Below are 16,475 nucleotides of genomic sequence, written 5' to 3' on the forward strand. Positions count from 1 at the left end.
CCAGAAATCTCTAGGTTTAGGCAACAAACCTACTTGGTTAGGTTAATGAAAAAATCATGTTTTGGGTTAAATAAACCCTTTCTGGCAGAAAGCTCTGAAGGCAAACTTCTCCTATCTGCTTGTTGGTTCTAAACAACAATGGCAGCTCCTGAAGAGGTTAGTATAGATGCTGCAATAGCATCGGTGAAAAGAAAACTGGAATATTTCTTCATTGAAACAAGAGCAAAGAACGGCACTGAAGGCTTTTCTCTATGGCAAATATGTTTTTGGTAATGGAATAATGTTCATTCACCAATTCAAAAATGGTCTGTAGCTCTTAAACATTATCCATCCATTGTCCACAACAGCTTATCCTTTTCAGGGTCATGGGGGTGCTGGAGCCCATCCCAGCTGACATGTATGTATGTATGAAACATATGTAAACATATATAATGAAAAAAAAGTACATTTCTAAATTAGATTTGGCATGTTGCCCTCAATCTTTCCTGTGTTGTGATTTTTCTGTCATGAGTATACTGACTACAAGTTTTGGAGTTTCTTTGCATAATGAACCTTTCACAATTGAACACATAGGAAAATATCTTTCATCCTGAGCAGACGTGAAGATCACCCTTAGTTGAGTCTTTCATTAACAGATAACTAAATTACTAATATGTTGCATTTAAGCACATATAGCATCCTTTATACGTGTCACCTAGGTGGTCAAAGGACGTGTGTAGTGTTAAACATAAGGTGGTTTCCTTGTAGTTGCAGTGATCGCAGCTTGACATGTTCATTTTATGTGACACTCAACAGTGACATGTCGTTTCTTTTTTCAGATATCCTCCTTAGGTCTTGTTACATTTTCAGTGGATGTGCTTTTTTAAACAGCTATAAATTACTGACCATCCATGATAACAATCTCTGTGTGTACGTGCCACACTTTAAGTATATGCTGATGTTTGTTCTGGGGGGGGGGGGGGGTTGTGAGAACAGAGTTAATGTCAAGTACTACTCAAACCGCTGGACAGTCTGATCTCATCTATTCCGCTCAGAGAAATTAACATTATACCAACTGTTAAATGTCATCTTGCGCTATATGGTAACCTCGAGCTGATGCATAGGGCTTCACCTTCCAGTAATAGCAAGACTGTCGGCCCCCCACACCACATTCCTTAGCACCTGTTATCCCCTCACTGTCAGTTTAACAATCACCATCAGACCCAGCATCAACGCTGACTCACTGAGGTGTCTAACTGTGTGGGGTATTTGAGGTAAATGCTCATCTATGCACATTCTGCATTAGCGTGTCCCTCAGCACCCACACATGTCATATGATGTCAATGATATTTCATTAACATAATTTTAAATTCATCAAGTGACCTACTTGATGAAAACTCACCTTTGATCTACCTACCAAGCTTTTGAATCTCTTCATATGAAAGGGTTTCGTATTGTTGTTTTGTTGAATGAATCAAAGCGTTACTGAACTAAACAAAACGCACACGCATACTGCAATGTGATAAAAGTCAGGGTTAATATGAGTCGTCATACATGACCACAGTGGCGCTACGTGAGCAGTCGACTTCAGAGGAACCTCTACCGAGATGACTGACGTGCACTGGAGGCATCAATGACAAACTGTCACTGTACAGCCACAGAGCGTTTTCACAGTAATCTGGGTAAGCAGGACTACCCGGCAATGTTGTGGTTTGGAAGAAGTGAACTTGTGCAAGGCTGGGGCTTGATGCTTCTCTGTAATTTGTGGGTGAAGGAAGTGTGAGGCCTACCCTACCCACGCTTGAGACAGTGTAAGGTGAATTGGTGCTTGAGAACTGTCTGAAGGCATCTAAACGTTGGCTTTACAGTCTGATGTTTGTTGATGCTTATTACAGCATAAAGTAAAGGATTACGATTTGATTAAAGCAATGATTTGCTTTGAAGTGAAATTAATTGAACCCCCACAGATACAGTGCATCTTTACTCATCGCACTACATTATGTTCAAAGGAAAATACTCATCAGTTACTAACAATGTTACCATGATTTGGAGATTATCAGGCAAGTACTGTACGCCTCTGGTGTTGGTCGGTTTTCTCCGTACAGCACCGTTGTTTTTAGAACTTTGTTTTAGCCTTGGTGCTCTTATATACACATCTGAATATGGGCATTCAAACTGAATTCATCAAAGATATATTTAGTCTTCTTAATTTTAGGGTAATGAGGTGATATGTATCACAAGTAGCTTTTCCTGACAGGAAGTGAACTGCAATTTTGGCCTCACAGAAATGACACTTGTCGCTTAAGGAGTCACTGAAACTCCATACTGAGAACTGAGAGAAAATCTTATCTTACAACTAAACCTAATCTTGGTTAAGATTTTATCTTGAAGAACATTTGACTGTCAAATATATTATATCATGCCAATGTCTGACACATGAACAAGCAGGAGTTGAATTTCAGGCTTTAACATCAATATTGCTGTCGAATCACACTTTGTGCACTGTTGGTAAACTTATTTGGGCATTCACTCTTGAAACTATTTGCAATTTTTACTGTAATATAACAAAAAACTACTGTCTTCTTAGTGTACTTAGGTTTCCTTTTCCAAAGAATACAACTGAGGAGATTCAAGAAAAACACAATTTCCCAGTATGAGTTAGTCAGACAGTTTCCCCCCTTATGACTGGTTTTTACATCATAGGCTTCATCGTGATCAATTTTCAATCTCCTGCATGTTGCCTCTGTGAGATGAATGTCTGAATTAAGTTTCCTGATTAAGTGGTGTCAGACGTCTTAGAGAGAGAGAAACATTCATGTAAAGGAGTACTTCAATAAACACAGACACAGTATTTTATGGGTCATTCATTTTTTATTACACTATTGATTAGCTTGACCAGTTTTAATTCCTCAGATTGCTTGCAAATACAGTTACACAACAGAGAACATTTTGCCAAATTGGAATATCTGTCTGCTTATTTGTGGAGCATGTCTTTGGTTAAAGGTCTGAATGAAAATGAAGAACAGCTCTCTCATTGATATTGCTATCAACATCCCTAGAACCAATGCGGTATAATTGAAATCAGACAGACAGAATCAATGTCTAACATTTAGCAAGCTGTACACAAATTGAGTAATTTGGTTCTACTTGTGCTTAGTGCCACTCCTTGTCAATTCGGCAGAGGCCATATATCTGTCTATATTTTACATTTGAACGTTATGAACTTGTCAATGTTTTCTCATACAAGCTTCTTAATTTACATTATAAGTGAAAAGCATGACCCTTGATCCAACTGATTATTACATAGAAATAAAAAATACAGAATAATTACATCCAAAACACAGCATTGTAAAAGGCAATAATGCAGCAATTAAAATCTCAATAACGTTTATGTTTTGTTGGGAAGTAAGGGGACAGACCAACAAAGAAGTCTAGAATTTGACAGAGGACGTACGTACAAATGTGATTTGAGTAACTACAGTATACACCATTCTAAGTCTGCTAAATGCTGGTAGGAAACCTTAAGTGGTTTGGGAAACACAGGCAAGCTTATTCTCATCTATGGTTTCAGTAGTATCATTACAAGATCAACTGACTTAAACTGTGAACATACAACGTTTTCATTCACTAACGTAGCTGTACAAATTATACAAGGGCTATGACTTCTCTTCACCTGTCATAACACAACCGCAACCTGCAATTAACCTGCCTAACGAGAGGAACTGAAGATTAATGCTAAATCATACCTCTGATAGTCAAACTCTTTATGCTTATTTCAAAGCTAACTATACACAAAAAAACACAACACATAAGTAAACAACTCTTCCTCTGAATGGACAAATGCAGGTTAATAATAATAAAAAAAAAAAAAAACTTCCACCAGTAACAAATAAATACATTAAGAACGAATTTTGGTGTGTATTATCTCTACTATAGCATATAGTTAAAGACTGATGAACAAAAAGCAACATCCCACAATGTGACCTTCCTTTACCAAGATGGTCTGATAGAATAAAGTGGCTTCAGGAAATTCAACCTGACACACTAAGCAGTTAACAATCAGCCAGAAAAAAAGGGGCAGTCCCTTTCTTGGTTACCTATACAGGGTACTGTGTTGATCATAAATATGACAAACTACAATGAGTCATTCAGTGAAAAGCTATTTCCGAAGAGAGTAACTTAAATATAGCAACTATAGAGTACTAACATTCGTTGTTGTTGAGTCCAAATTGGTCAAACGGGGAGATTCAGAGACATACAGCATATTTAACTACTATCATGCCTGAGTGTGGTCTGTTTTTAGGACTCACTATACACACTGGCACACTACTTTAGCTGTGGCCTCTTTAAACTCTGCTGCTCTGAACTGTAAAACAACATTGAAGCACACCTGCCAAATGTAAAAAAGGAACAGGCTACTACAGGAAGTGATAAGAAGGGCATCAGGCATGTAGTCTGTTGGATGTGTTGAACTTCACTACTCCTATGAAGGTCTACTAGGGGAATGATGCATTACTGAAAAGAAGATGGAATCTCAACGTCTACCTTAAATACATTCAGAAAGAAGTTACTTTGTCGTTGTCTTGTGCTGGTTTTTACAACAGTCCGTTTTCAATCAGCCATGTTAGGAAAATGTTTCTCCTTCTCGTAACAGCACAATTTACTATTTTTTATGTATTATTCCATTACATCGATGCAAATTAATCATAGAAATGTCTACACCTAGTAGTATGTATTTCATACGTTATTTACAGTGTCAATTTTGAACGCTGACATTTCCGACTTTTCAAAAGCAATGACAGGAACAACACAAATAAATAAAGCAGTATCATACACCAAGTTGTCATGCTTTCATTAAAATAACGGACTTTTGATTATTCAGTTTACATTTCTTTAGGTAGCAGTACAAATAAAATAAACTCATTCACTGACTGAATATTTGGTATATTTGGCCAAATAATGAATACAAATATTGAGGGCAGATCCTCAGAATGTCTATTTGTACAACCAGCACATAGCTCTGTATCGTGGTCTTTTTGGCCTTCTATGTTGTAAAGGTAAAGCCTAAATGTCTCACACATTCAAGGTAAACACCTCCACATCCTCACCTAATGTTCATGTCTAAATATTAGAGGTATTTTCCAATGTTACAGTAGCTAATGGCGGCAAGGATGGTTTTGACAATCAGCTTAGTAATTGCCCTTGTATCACTGAGTGGGTTTCAAATTGAGAATTAGACCAAAATTTAACTAGGCTTTCACTCGCACTCATCTACACAGATACATTATATCTAACTGTGGTACAATTTGAACGAAAGAGACTACTACTGAAAAATAAATACTATGAAGCATTACGCACCGTTCAACTTCAGTTTCTAGTGAGGAGCAATAGGGCAAGTCATGCCACGGGGATGGTGTTCCTGTCTGTGAGGTGAATGTTTTCAGGATCATGAAATGCTGTGGCACTGCTAATGGAAAGAACAATCCTCAGACTCTAACCCAGAGGAGCATTAGATTACAATAGGTGATGTGAGTTTGTATCTTCTCTCATTATTCACATTCTGGTAATGATGACATGTTGTTGGTCATTTACAATGGGTTTGGGACGTACCCCTTACTTATTCATTTACTTTATGTTGCAACACATCATAAATCCGTCAATGGGAGTGTAGCGTTTAGCTTTTACCACTGTAAGGAAGGAGTGTGGGGGGTGGGGACGGGACAAAACAAGTGGTCAGGCATGACTTGTTGGCAGCCCCAGTACCTCAGTTCATCTGTTCAAAGAATTTGTAGGTAGGGTTTTCATAGCCATGGTTTTGCATTTTGTTGAGCTGTCGTTCTTCGGGTGTCAGCATGGGGTCGACCTGCTGCGAGACACACAAAGGCTCAAATTATTACACACTAAAGACAAATACCTGAGCAAGTACCGCATCATCAACTGAGATGTGAATAAATTGTCTATCAAATATGGAATGTAATGTAATGCGCAGCTGGTTAGCTTAGCTAAACATAAAAACTGGAAACATGGGGAAAAACCTAGCCTGGCTCTCTCCACATGTAAAACAAATCTGCTGAGTGGCACCTCTAAACCTCACTAATAAACACTTTGCCATTTGGACAGAACCAGGTGAGCTGTCTCCCGCTTTTTCCGGTCTTTATGCTAAACTACTCATATTTACCGTGCAGATGTGAGAGTGGTATTAATCCTAATATCCACCTCTTGCAAAGAAAGCGAAGAAACATATTTCCAAAAATGTGAAGCTAATCCTTTAACCTAAAGCATCATACCACTGGTTTTTACATGATTTAGCACAAAGAAGTCTTATAGACTGATACCCATCCATCCAAGCAGCCACTGGTTTACATATTTACCACAATATGAAATAAATGGAAGCCAATGGATACTCTGAAATCTAAAATCTTTTGGTATACTTTAGACAGCGTTGTAGGAAAAAACGTAATGTACACACAGCTTTCAGATGGGGTCCTTTAAGACTGCTTTTGGCTAAATTTAAAGGCCTTTCTGGGATCGTACCTCTACGATGCCATGACTGATTGTGCCGTATGGCTTCCTGCGCACCAGCAGCAGGCTGATTACCATCACCATAGCAATCGCCACAGCAACCACAAGCAACCCCACCATGGCGCCACGGTTAAACGTCTCCAAGGCATCGGGTTGCTGTGGAAAGAAAGAAATGTGCACTTAGACATTAAACAAGGGAGACAAATAGGAACATAGGTCATTTTAATTTCAATTCCTGCTAATTTCTTCAGTAATTTTTCAACAAAAACATTATAAGGGTTATGTATTATTATGCTCTTACCAGTTCGTCTCTCTCGATCTCAGGAGGCTTGTTGACTACCTGCTTGAGTTCCACAGAGGTGTTGATCTAAGACGACAGGGAATGTGTGTCAGAAAAAGGGAAATATTGGGACACAGAAATATTAAATACATACACATCTATCTATTTGAAATCTGTGGTCAAAATGATCATCATCTTACCTTTTCCTCATATTCATAAGTAGGGCCTCTTTCAGATGTGGTATAATCATATTCATCAACTGCAGGCACTAAGAATGACAGGAATGAAACATTTAAATGGGAGCAACAATAATAAGTACGCTGCAATTGTTGCAAACAGTAAAAAAAAAGCATGCTTTAGTGACACTGAATACCAGCTTACCTTTCTTATTAGACTGCAGTTCTTTAGAGAAAAAAGAGGAGGAAAAGCATCTTTAAAGACAGCAGCCTGTGAGAAGTTGTTACATGCCACATACACCACTAGGATGGACTTAAGAATGTTGAATTGTTGGGTGTGTATGAGGAGTATGTGATGTATGTACATACCGATGCGGGGAGGATAAGGCCTGTTCTGGAAGGCTCGCTCCTCTTCCTCCTCATCATCCTTTTCCTCCTCGCTCTCAGCAGGCAGAAGCTCCTCGGTGGTGTGGGTCTCGGAGAAGGAGGTGGTCATGAGCTCACTGATGTCTCCTCTTTCTGCCTTGACCAGCTCCTCTACAGGTGATACAGACAGAAAAAAAGTAATCAACACAGATATGATACAACATGAATTACTACAAGAAATACCACAGAGTTCACACACGGCGGTCTTCTGGATTTGAAAACAGATCAAACGTGTAGTTTAGCTTACGGATATCATTGTGCAGCTCCTCAGCCAAGGTAGGATCCTTGTAGAGCAGTGCAAGACTCTGGTTCATCCTCTCCTCAATTACATGGAGATGTGTGTACACCTGAAAAATATCAAAATAAAAAAAAACATCAGCTTTTTACATAAGCCAGGGCCAACAGAGCGCGAACGAGTCAGTGTTTTCAACTGGTCTTAGCTGGGAAAAGAAAAGCAGTGAACTGCTTCCTTAAATGAAAAAAGCCCAGATAGACTTTCTCTGGAGTCATGTGTCTAAAGCTGAGTTTGAAGTGAGCAAAGACTGGCTTTGATCTAGGTTTAATGAAAAGAACATTGGTGGCTGGTTTCCCTCTGTGAGTTCAGGATTTATTAACTAATCTGTGACACTCTTCAGCACACAATGCTCTGCTCGTTACATGGTCAGCAAAAAGGAGTCTTGCATCTCAAAAGCACAGGTGTCTGCGAAAAGCCTCTTGGAAGAGAGTTCCTCACACACACACACACACACACACACACACACACACACACACACACACACACACACACACACACACACACACACACACACACACTCAGACACACACCTGGAATTTCATCTGCTCAGCCTTCTGTGGGTCGACAGCCACAATATGCTGGTAATGCCTGAGAGTGTGCCTGCGGTCCTTCTGCTCTGCAGCCATGTATCGCTTCAGAGCCTGCAGCACGCGCTCTGGCTGGAAGACAGAGTTGAAGGGAGTCAGGAAATGCCAGACAGTGAGATAAGGGCACCACAGAGAGAGAATCTCAAGCAGATCTTAGACAGACCTGAGGGGGATCAGACTGCACGGCAGTGAGGTAGTTCTCCAGGGCCAGGCGACGGTTGTTGTTAAGTATGGCCTCCACTCTGGCAAGGTGTGTCTCGACCAGCCTCTGCCTCTCTCCAGCGACCTGTTCCTCCAGCGTTTGCAGCACAGACTGGAAGTGCTGGTGGCAGAAAGATGAGCGAGTAGATGCAAGCATGAGTAAAGCTAGAGCTACATGGCCACAGGATAAGTTAAACTATGGAATAAAGCAAGTGAACAAACCTCATTCAGTGCCTGTCGCTCTGACTTTGGCAGATTCTTTGACTGGTTGTCTGCCTCTGCCCATTCCTTCATGATCTGAGGAATTGAAGAGACACAATCTTAGTATATTTCTATAAAAGTATCACATACACTATAGTTATGAAATAGGGTATAACCTGCATAAACAGCACACTGACAGAGGCCCGCAGCGTAATATGAATTTGTCTGTAGCTTTTGTTTAGCAATAGAATGTGTTGAAGTCACATTACATATACCTGTTGACTGGTGCACATGTTAACGCTACGTCACTGATCTTCATTCACAGTTTGACAAGGTTTGGTTTTAAAAACTTGGATGTCTGGCTTAAAAGGATAGTTCGACACTTTGGGAAACACAGTTATTCACTGTCTTGCTGAGAGAAATTACTTCCTCACAAGACAAGACAAAAACGTTTTCAAAAAAACCATGATGCAGACATCAATGTCTGACTTACTACGTTATCCTATTTTACATAGAAGGGTAGCCATGAAAGAACAGTTAGCACATCGTAACTGTGCATCTGTAAAGACAAGTGCTTATCTAAACTGTTGAGCTAGATGTGCTTAGCTGCGCTGATGAAAGCCGGAATTTGTGGTAAAACCACAAATCAAATCTTTCACAATCTTGAATTTGTACAGCTGCTTTCTTAAAATTGTGAGCATTTGTGCGTGTGTAAGATACACACATGTAAACACAGTATGATGAGCAGTGAGATAAACTCTTAACTTCCATCATGTGCAGTCTGAAACTCTACCGCCACATTCACTGCAAAGAATATTCATAGTTTATTGATAATAACTTTAACTAATGTCAATAAATGGTTACTATTTCTTATCCTTCTATTAAAATGATATGGAGGTTTAGTATCCATGGGAATATACGTACACTGTCCACTGTCCATAATATATAGTTTAGGTCATAACGCCCAGCTCTTTTTAAAGGATGTGAAATGTCTGTTATCCTTCCCTGAATGCATTTAATACATGTCATTCTGAGAATTAGATTAGAAAATGAGAGCGATGGAACAGTGAGTCTCAGTCCGACCTGCCAGCCAACAAACTATTAGCCTGGTCTCAGCCCTGTGAAAGTCACCTCATTGATGCGCTTCATTCTGCGCTCCTCCAGGTCTGTTTTGGCACGCAGGAAGTTGGCGTGCTCAGTGTCATCCACTGGCTTCTCAAAATAAACATCAACGCCATCTGTGGGCCGAGGTGTAGTCACTAGATGGGGGGGGGGGACAGAAAACAGAGGTTATTACTGTCACGCAGGCTGCAAGAGCCAGAAAGCAATTATCCTGTAATCAAAAGCCCTGGTCACAATGTGACAGTGTGTGACTGAGATAATAGCAAGAGGGAGCGAAGGCAATTTTACACTACAATTTGAGACAAGCAACAATAGGAAACTACATCTGCTTTTTCAGAATTTTGACTGAAGATAATAATATTTTTTATTACCCCAGCAGAGGACCAGGGAAATATACAAGACACACAATTACACGTTACAATGGGTTTTCTGGCTTTCAACTAATCCTAAATATTGGAGAAAAATAAATTTGAAGGTTCTTGAAAAAGTGATGAAGGAAAATTGGAAATAAATTCTACTTGTTTTAATTGAAATAAATGTAAAAGTTAAATAAAATAAAATGTTAATGCAGAAGTGTTTCCTTATTGCATTACGTTTTAAAAAAAATGTTTTAAGTAAGTATATGTACTTTCTGATTTTAACAGAAAGTAGCATGAGGGCTAATAAACCTCTGACAACCCCATAACATGCCCGACTCAAAACCGATGGGCTCTGGCTTTTCTTTCCCTCTCTTCATGTGCATAGTGGTCAACTTCTCCATTTACTGTGCACACTAGCATGATGTTGAGCTCTGGAGGTCGCTGTGGGTGTAGAAGTGTGTTTTATTTATCAGATCTACATGACACGCATGATGACATGTCGTGAGGTCAGTGGTCAGTATAGACTGATGAGAGGCTAAACTGAAAATGAATAAAGCAGTGAATACAGCCCCCATGTATTTTTAGTTCGACACTTTGGCATGCATACACCACATGCATGCATGAGTTTGGCCATATGTTTTGGACGAAACACATTTTTTTGTGTCGTTAACCATAGCTACTAAACAATCACTGCAGGCCAAGACTTTTTACAAACAATGAAAGAACAAATTAGGGACACTCACAGCTGTCGCCCTTCATCAGAGGTGCAGAGGTGGTGGGTTTGTGGCTTTTCTCGTAGTAGGAGTCCAGATAGTCTGATGTCTGGTAGGGACCTGAGTCAATGGGGTATTCATACTCCTCTGGATCTTTCACAGCTATTACCTCCTCTTCCTCCTCTTCTTCCGCCTCCTCTTCATCAACTTCCTCTTCCTCCTCCTCCTCCTCCTCCTCCTCCACCACTTCATCATCCTCCTCTTCCATATCGGCCTCGTCCACATCTGTGTCAGGAGACGGGCTCGGAGTGGGGGCTGTCACTTTGGTGCTGTGGAGAAGTGGATAGTCATTACTCTGATGACCATTACCACACAATCTCTCCATCCTTTCACAACAACTGAGTTGCCACGCTGAATCATCTTACACAGAGTTGAGTTTTCCACTGGTGTGAGACGAGAGTGTCTGAGGACCAGCAGGGACGTCTCTTTCCTCCGTCTCTCCTTTACCGCTGGACGTCCCTCGGCCTGGGCAGCACACATACTCGACCCCCCGGAAATGGTCTCCACATGGCAACAGCATCCCGTAGCTATGGAGCTCCAAATTGTCTGCAGTGCATTCCTTAATTACGCAAAATGTATGAGGTTGGAATATAATGATGATAAAAGTTAACAATACAGAATTCAGAGTTTCATTTTTGAAAATATAACAAGTTGAGAGGAGGTGATATGAGGGAGTATTACAGCTTGAACTCTGCCACCATTCTGCTCTTTAAAAAAACACCTCAAGTAGGTGTACTGATAACGTGTGACGTGACACACAACACACAACTGTGTCAACATGTCTAGTCTAGTCTGCTGTTGCTGTTCGGGCTGGCTGCAGAGGAGGTTTGTTATCGGCACTGGAAAGTTCATTGTGTACTTGAAATTGCCCCAGTGGAAAAGCTCCATCATGCTTTAACAGGGCTTGAAAAAAGTATATTTTCCTAATTCATAGGTCTTCATTCCACAATTTTAAACATCTAAAAATGTCACATCTGCCAACTGTTTATCTACCCTCCTCACCTCCTTAGCGATGTTGTGCCAGTACACGTAACTCTCGCATGCATCCATCTCTTCCTGGTGGAGGAAACGGCATCGGTCGGGCACCAGCAGGGCCTCGCTCACATACTCGCCCTCTAAAGTAGGATTGAAGAAAGGTTTAGGTCAGTGTAAGACGATTTCAAGCAGTGGGAGTACTTTTAGTGTGCTTTAAAAAGGACAGAAAGAGAGAATACGAATGAATACAAGCTATGCGATACAAAGAACGCATGGAACAAGTATGTTAGTGGACTAGAATAGTTAGACTGGGATGGGGTGCATAAATTAGGAACTGACAGAAAGCATTAATGTGTAATGTATCAGCATTTTGAGAAGACAGACTGGACAGTAGCAAGTCCATGAAGTAAATATAAAACATGGTATTATAAAGAACATGAATGTAGATGACTACTTTGTTTTATACAATAAACCATATAGAAATGAATAATAGGTTTTATAGTCTATGCACTCTATTTAAAACTTTCTTCACATGGCACGAGTATGACATGCTGGTCTTTCGGGCTCACACATAAAGGGAAATGTTCACTGATACAACAGGCAGTACAGTAGAAATCAAACAAACTAGAGTCGGTTCTACCGTGCTGTTCATAAGAATCTAAGGCGACTCGCTGTTCATTACTCACTCATTCACTCACTCATCCATTGTTAGCCTATCTGCCCCTCTAGTGGCTGACAGCAGACATGGCCTCTCTGCAATAATGTTGAACTGCACATCCTGCATTGTATCACTGCCTATTTGTGTTGAAATAGTAAGGCAATCATTAAGCTCTGGCACTGGGGGAGATGCAAACGGATTTTGATTTAAATCAATTTTAAGTCATATGTGATACTAAAAGCATGCTTATCTTGTTGGCTTTCACATTAGTTGCATTGACATGATCAAATTCATGTATTATTTTTCTGATTTGACAATGAATCATGGTTTGTGTCGCTCTTTATTGTATTCCATATACTGCATGCTGTTGTATTGTCGTCCCATTGAGAAATAATGCGTCAGGTCTTATAGTGTATTGAGACTGTGTTGTGTTTTTGAGGAATCCCCTACATCTGAAAAGGATGTGTTGTTAACCCCAAATATTTCAAAAGTAAATGTGTGGCCTGGCCTATCCCATCTTGTGCAATAAAACAAGGGAAGGAACAGCTCAAGATCTTGGGAAATACGCTCGTTGGCTTTCTTATCCAGAGTTAGATAAGAAGATCAATATCACTAAATAATAGAAATGTGACGTGTTACTATTTGTTTCATTTTTTACCGTTGTTTAAAGATGGCAATTTGTCATATTTAAATTTAGATTATGTTATCTTTGGAGGGAGCCAGGCTAGCTTGTTCCAGTCTTTATGCTAAGCTAACCAGCTGTATTCATATTAAAAGACAGATCTGACTCTCTGCAAGAAAGCAAATCTGCCTTTTTCCCAAAATGCTCAATATGGGTGTCCTGTTGGTCTTAACAACACGTACTGTTCCTGGTTTGAATTTGGTTGTGGACCTTTGTTGCATGTCATGCCCCTGACTCTCTCTAAAAAAAAAAAAAAAATTATGATACAGATGGCATGCCCTCAGTCGTGAAATATAAAGGAGGAAATTTGCGGTGCGGTGTTGTTCTTACCTAGACAGCGGTAGGGCAGGACTATGAAGGGGTGTGTCTGGCAGTGGCCCCAACCTTTCTTACACCAGGCGGGGATGGTGACAGGTCTTTTTGACTCCTCTATATGGGAGATTGGAAGTGCTGGGTACATCTGGACGTACAGGTACATGCAGAGACAACATGAAACAGAAACAGATAGATGGATGGACAGAACAGACGGTTTGAAGACAGGAGGAGCAGTGGAGGGAAAATCGGTTAGAGAACAGGTTTGGGAATTGGTTGGGAGGGGTAGAATAAAAGTAGCAGGATCCGGGGAGAAGAAGAGGGAGAGCACAGTCAGTGGGAAGAAGACTGACAAGGGAGGGTGTCATGCAACATATTCTCAAACTACTTATACAAAGCGGTGTATGAACTTTGTCTGAAGCCACCATACACATATATTCACTGAACATTTCAGTAAATATCTTGTCTTTCATTATTTCCAATTTAGCATGTGACTACTTTCACTTAAAATTGGGGACAATATGTCAAACTCATAATGAGCTTTAATAGTCTGAATGCACACAAAAATGCTTTCATCACAAATGTCATGGAAAACAGGGAGGCTTTTGTGTAAAAGCCTCCACAGATGCATAATGTGTCTGCTAAATCGCATTACAGTCCATTCAGGTCCGTGGCTGCTGCTCTCTGTTGCAGCAACGCCTTTTTTCGACCTCCAGATGGCGCTTGGTTGCCTTTACTGTGGCACTTCAAATACATATTTCTGAAGGAGGAGTTTGCGGAGAGTATGTGTACCATTGATTACCCGACAGTAGATGTTAAAGAGTACACATATCAGGTAACAAGATGAGGAAAAGTAGATGGTGCTACAAATGAAATATTGCAATATTCCAACAGGCCACCATCACTTCACTATATATGGTTAAATATATAGATTTATAGGACAGGTGTTAGACAAACCCAATTAGAGAATAAGAATGCATCGTTTTACTTGAAGTCTTCTACAGTGCTGATTTCATGCTGCATTCTTTCAAAACCAGCTCTTTGCCACTAAGGGAGATCTGCTGTCGGACGTATTAATCCGGGCTGGTGTTCTTTACAGTGGTGCAAGTTTATGTTGTTTCCCTTGCATGGTTCAGGACCCTACCTCCTGACAGTAGGAAAGGATTTCTCCGGGCTCTTTGAAGCAGCCTTGGTGGCCCTGAGGATCCGGCTCCCACTGGCCAGTCTGTAGGTTCATGTGCAGGAGCTGACGGCCGCAGTACATGGCGATCTGCGGCTCTGCCACCTGGATGCTTGGCCCGTTCACCTCGGTCATGGCCAGAGCCTAGAGAGCATAGGGGGAGGGGGAGGGAGAGGGAGGGGGAGGGGGAGGGAGGGTGTTTGGGAGAGACAGAGAGAGAGAAAAGAGAGATGAGAAGGAGTCGATACAAACACGGTGGCAGATTATATTGTGTTTGAAGCTGATCCATGGCGGGTAGACCACAGATAATTCCTAAATGCACTCCAGCACTATCCAACATTAGACCAAGAGTGTAAGCCAGGGTGCAAGACTGAGTGATTGAGTGAGTGTAAGATCGAAACAGAGAGGCGAGAATGTAGAGAAAGGAAGGAGTAGCTAATGCATGGGAGAATTGAGTGCACCCTGCAAGCTTAAAGTCAATATTGGAAAACCTAAATATTCAGGTAAGATCCATAGAAGACTCACTGTTGAAAAAACTGTGAAGTGAATGACAAGACGTGGCAATAAAAGACCTGAGTAATCGACTGGTGACCTATGCTCCCTGTTAGCTGACAGCTGTGACAGCTGAGAAAAGAAGGAATGGACGGTGGATGAAAAGGAAGGCGTATAGCAAAATTATACAAAACAATGTAAAAGATTGCCTGCCTGCCCCCCCCCCCCCCCCCCCCCCCCCCCCCCCCCCCCCCCCCCCTTCCCCTCCTCCAGCAGCATTCTAGGATGCTGTTATTGATCGAGGGATATGTTACCTCTGCCTGGGGGAAGGCCCAGGGGACCCCACATAAAGGAAGAAACGCAGCAGCTAGGGCTGGGAGTCAGGTGTTAATACAAGCTCATTGACCGATGGGCCACTTCACTACATTAACACACAGCACAGAGACAGAGAGAGTCCAGGGAGGAATAAAGGAGGGGAAGGGTTAGGTAGGAGAAAGACAAAGTCTATAAACAGCACAAACAAGAACGTCACCTGCCTTAACAGACAAAACATGTTGTTCAGAAAATGTGACGGCAGCGAGGCCTCAAGAATCATGAGAAAATATCAATCAATCATGGTTCCCTGGATGTCTGAGTCGTGTCTTGAGCATAAATGCGTTGTTTACCAAACACATGCACATAGTCTTTTGCAGGTCACTTAGCTGAAGTAAAAGATGTGGTTCCTCAGTTTATCTTTTGACTGTAACTCACGGTACAGTACATGTGATAATGTTTACTGTCAAACCCCTACAACTCCTCAAAAGGCATCCTGTGCCCCAGAGCCTATGTATAGCTCATATCCTTTGATCTGCGCTGACAGACAGAGAGATAGACCTACTGACGACAGACAAGATGAGCAACCCTGAGCCAATTAGAAGGAAGTTGCCCAAAGGGAAGAAGCAGAGGAGATAAAATATGGCAGAGTGACGCCTGATCAAAGGGAAGCCCTGCTTTGGCCGACCGGAGCTCAAGTGTTTGAAGTCCTAATTAAAATTCACACAGAATAAAATAAATATATAAAACCCTTTGAGTAAATGTACAATAAATATAAAAGGCCCTCAGCAGTCTATGCATTATAATTATGCTAAGAGGAGTTTGTGTTTCTGCATGTCCTAGCAGATTTCTTACAAATTACGGATCTACTTTTCATTACTGCTGACCATTTCCCAAAGCATAGAGTGTAGAGTTTTTCAGATTTATGAATGCATTTATATAC

The 16,475-nt window shown here is 41.0% G+C and overlaps 1 protein-coding gene across 2 annotated transcripts in view; it reads right to left on the reverse strand.

Moving 5' to 3' along the window:
• Positions 1-2,841: 2,841 nt before the first annotated feature.
• Positions 2,842-16,475, reverse strand: part of aplp1 (amyloid beta (A4) precursor-like protein 1) — a 31,044-nt gene continuing 17,410 nt past the window's right edge. The window contains exons 2-17 of one of the 2 annotated variants that reach the window (XM_079164342.1): positions 14,693-14,872; positions 13,567-13,696; positions 11,924-12,036; positions 11,287-11,480; positions 10,892-11,190; positions 9,799-9,926; positions 8,689-8,763; positions 8,429-8,587; positions 8,209-8,337; positions 7,631-7,730; positions 7,327-7,494; positions 7,163-7,183; positions 6,982-7,049; positions 6,803-6,868; positions 6,514-6,657; positions 2,842-5,842 (exon numbers count right to left, since the gene is read on the reverse strand). In XM_079164342.1, coding sequence (XP_079020468.1) covers positions 5,744-5,842; positions 6,514-6,657; positions 6,803-6,868; positions 6,982-7,049; positions 7,163-7,183; positions 7,327-7,494; positions 7,631-7,730; positions 8,209-8,337; positions 8,429-8,587; positions 8,689-8,763; positions 9,799-9,926; positions 10,892-11,190; positions 11,287-11,480; positions 11,924-12,036; positions 13,567-13,696; positions 14,693-14,872 — 2,073 coding nt within the window. In that variant the 3' untranslated portion in view covers positions 2,842-5,743. Of the gene's footprint in view, positions 5,846-6,513; positions 6,658-6,802; positions 6,869-6,981; positions 7,050-7,162; positions 7,184-7,326; positions 7,495-7,630; positions 7,731-8,208; positions 8,338-8,428; positions 8,588-8,688; positions 8,764-9,798; positions 9,927-10,891; positions 11,191-11,286; positions 11,481-11,923; positions 12,037-13,566; positions 13,697-14,692; positions 14,873-16,475 lie in introns of both variants that reach the window. The other variant, XM_079164341.1, reaches the window with a different exon arrangement.

The sequence above is a fragment of the Pholis gunnellus genome (genome assembly GCF_910591455.1).
Source record: "Pholis gunnellus genome assembly, chromosome: 8".
Taxonomy (NCBI): Eukaryota; Metazoa; Chordata; class Actinopteri; order Perciformes; family Pholidae; genus Pholis; species Pholis gunnellus.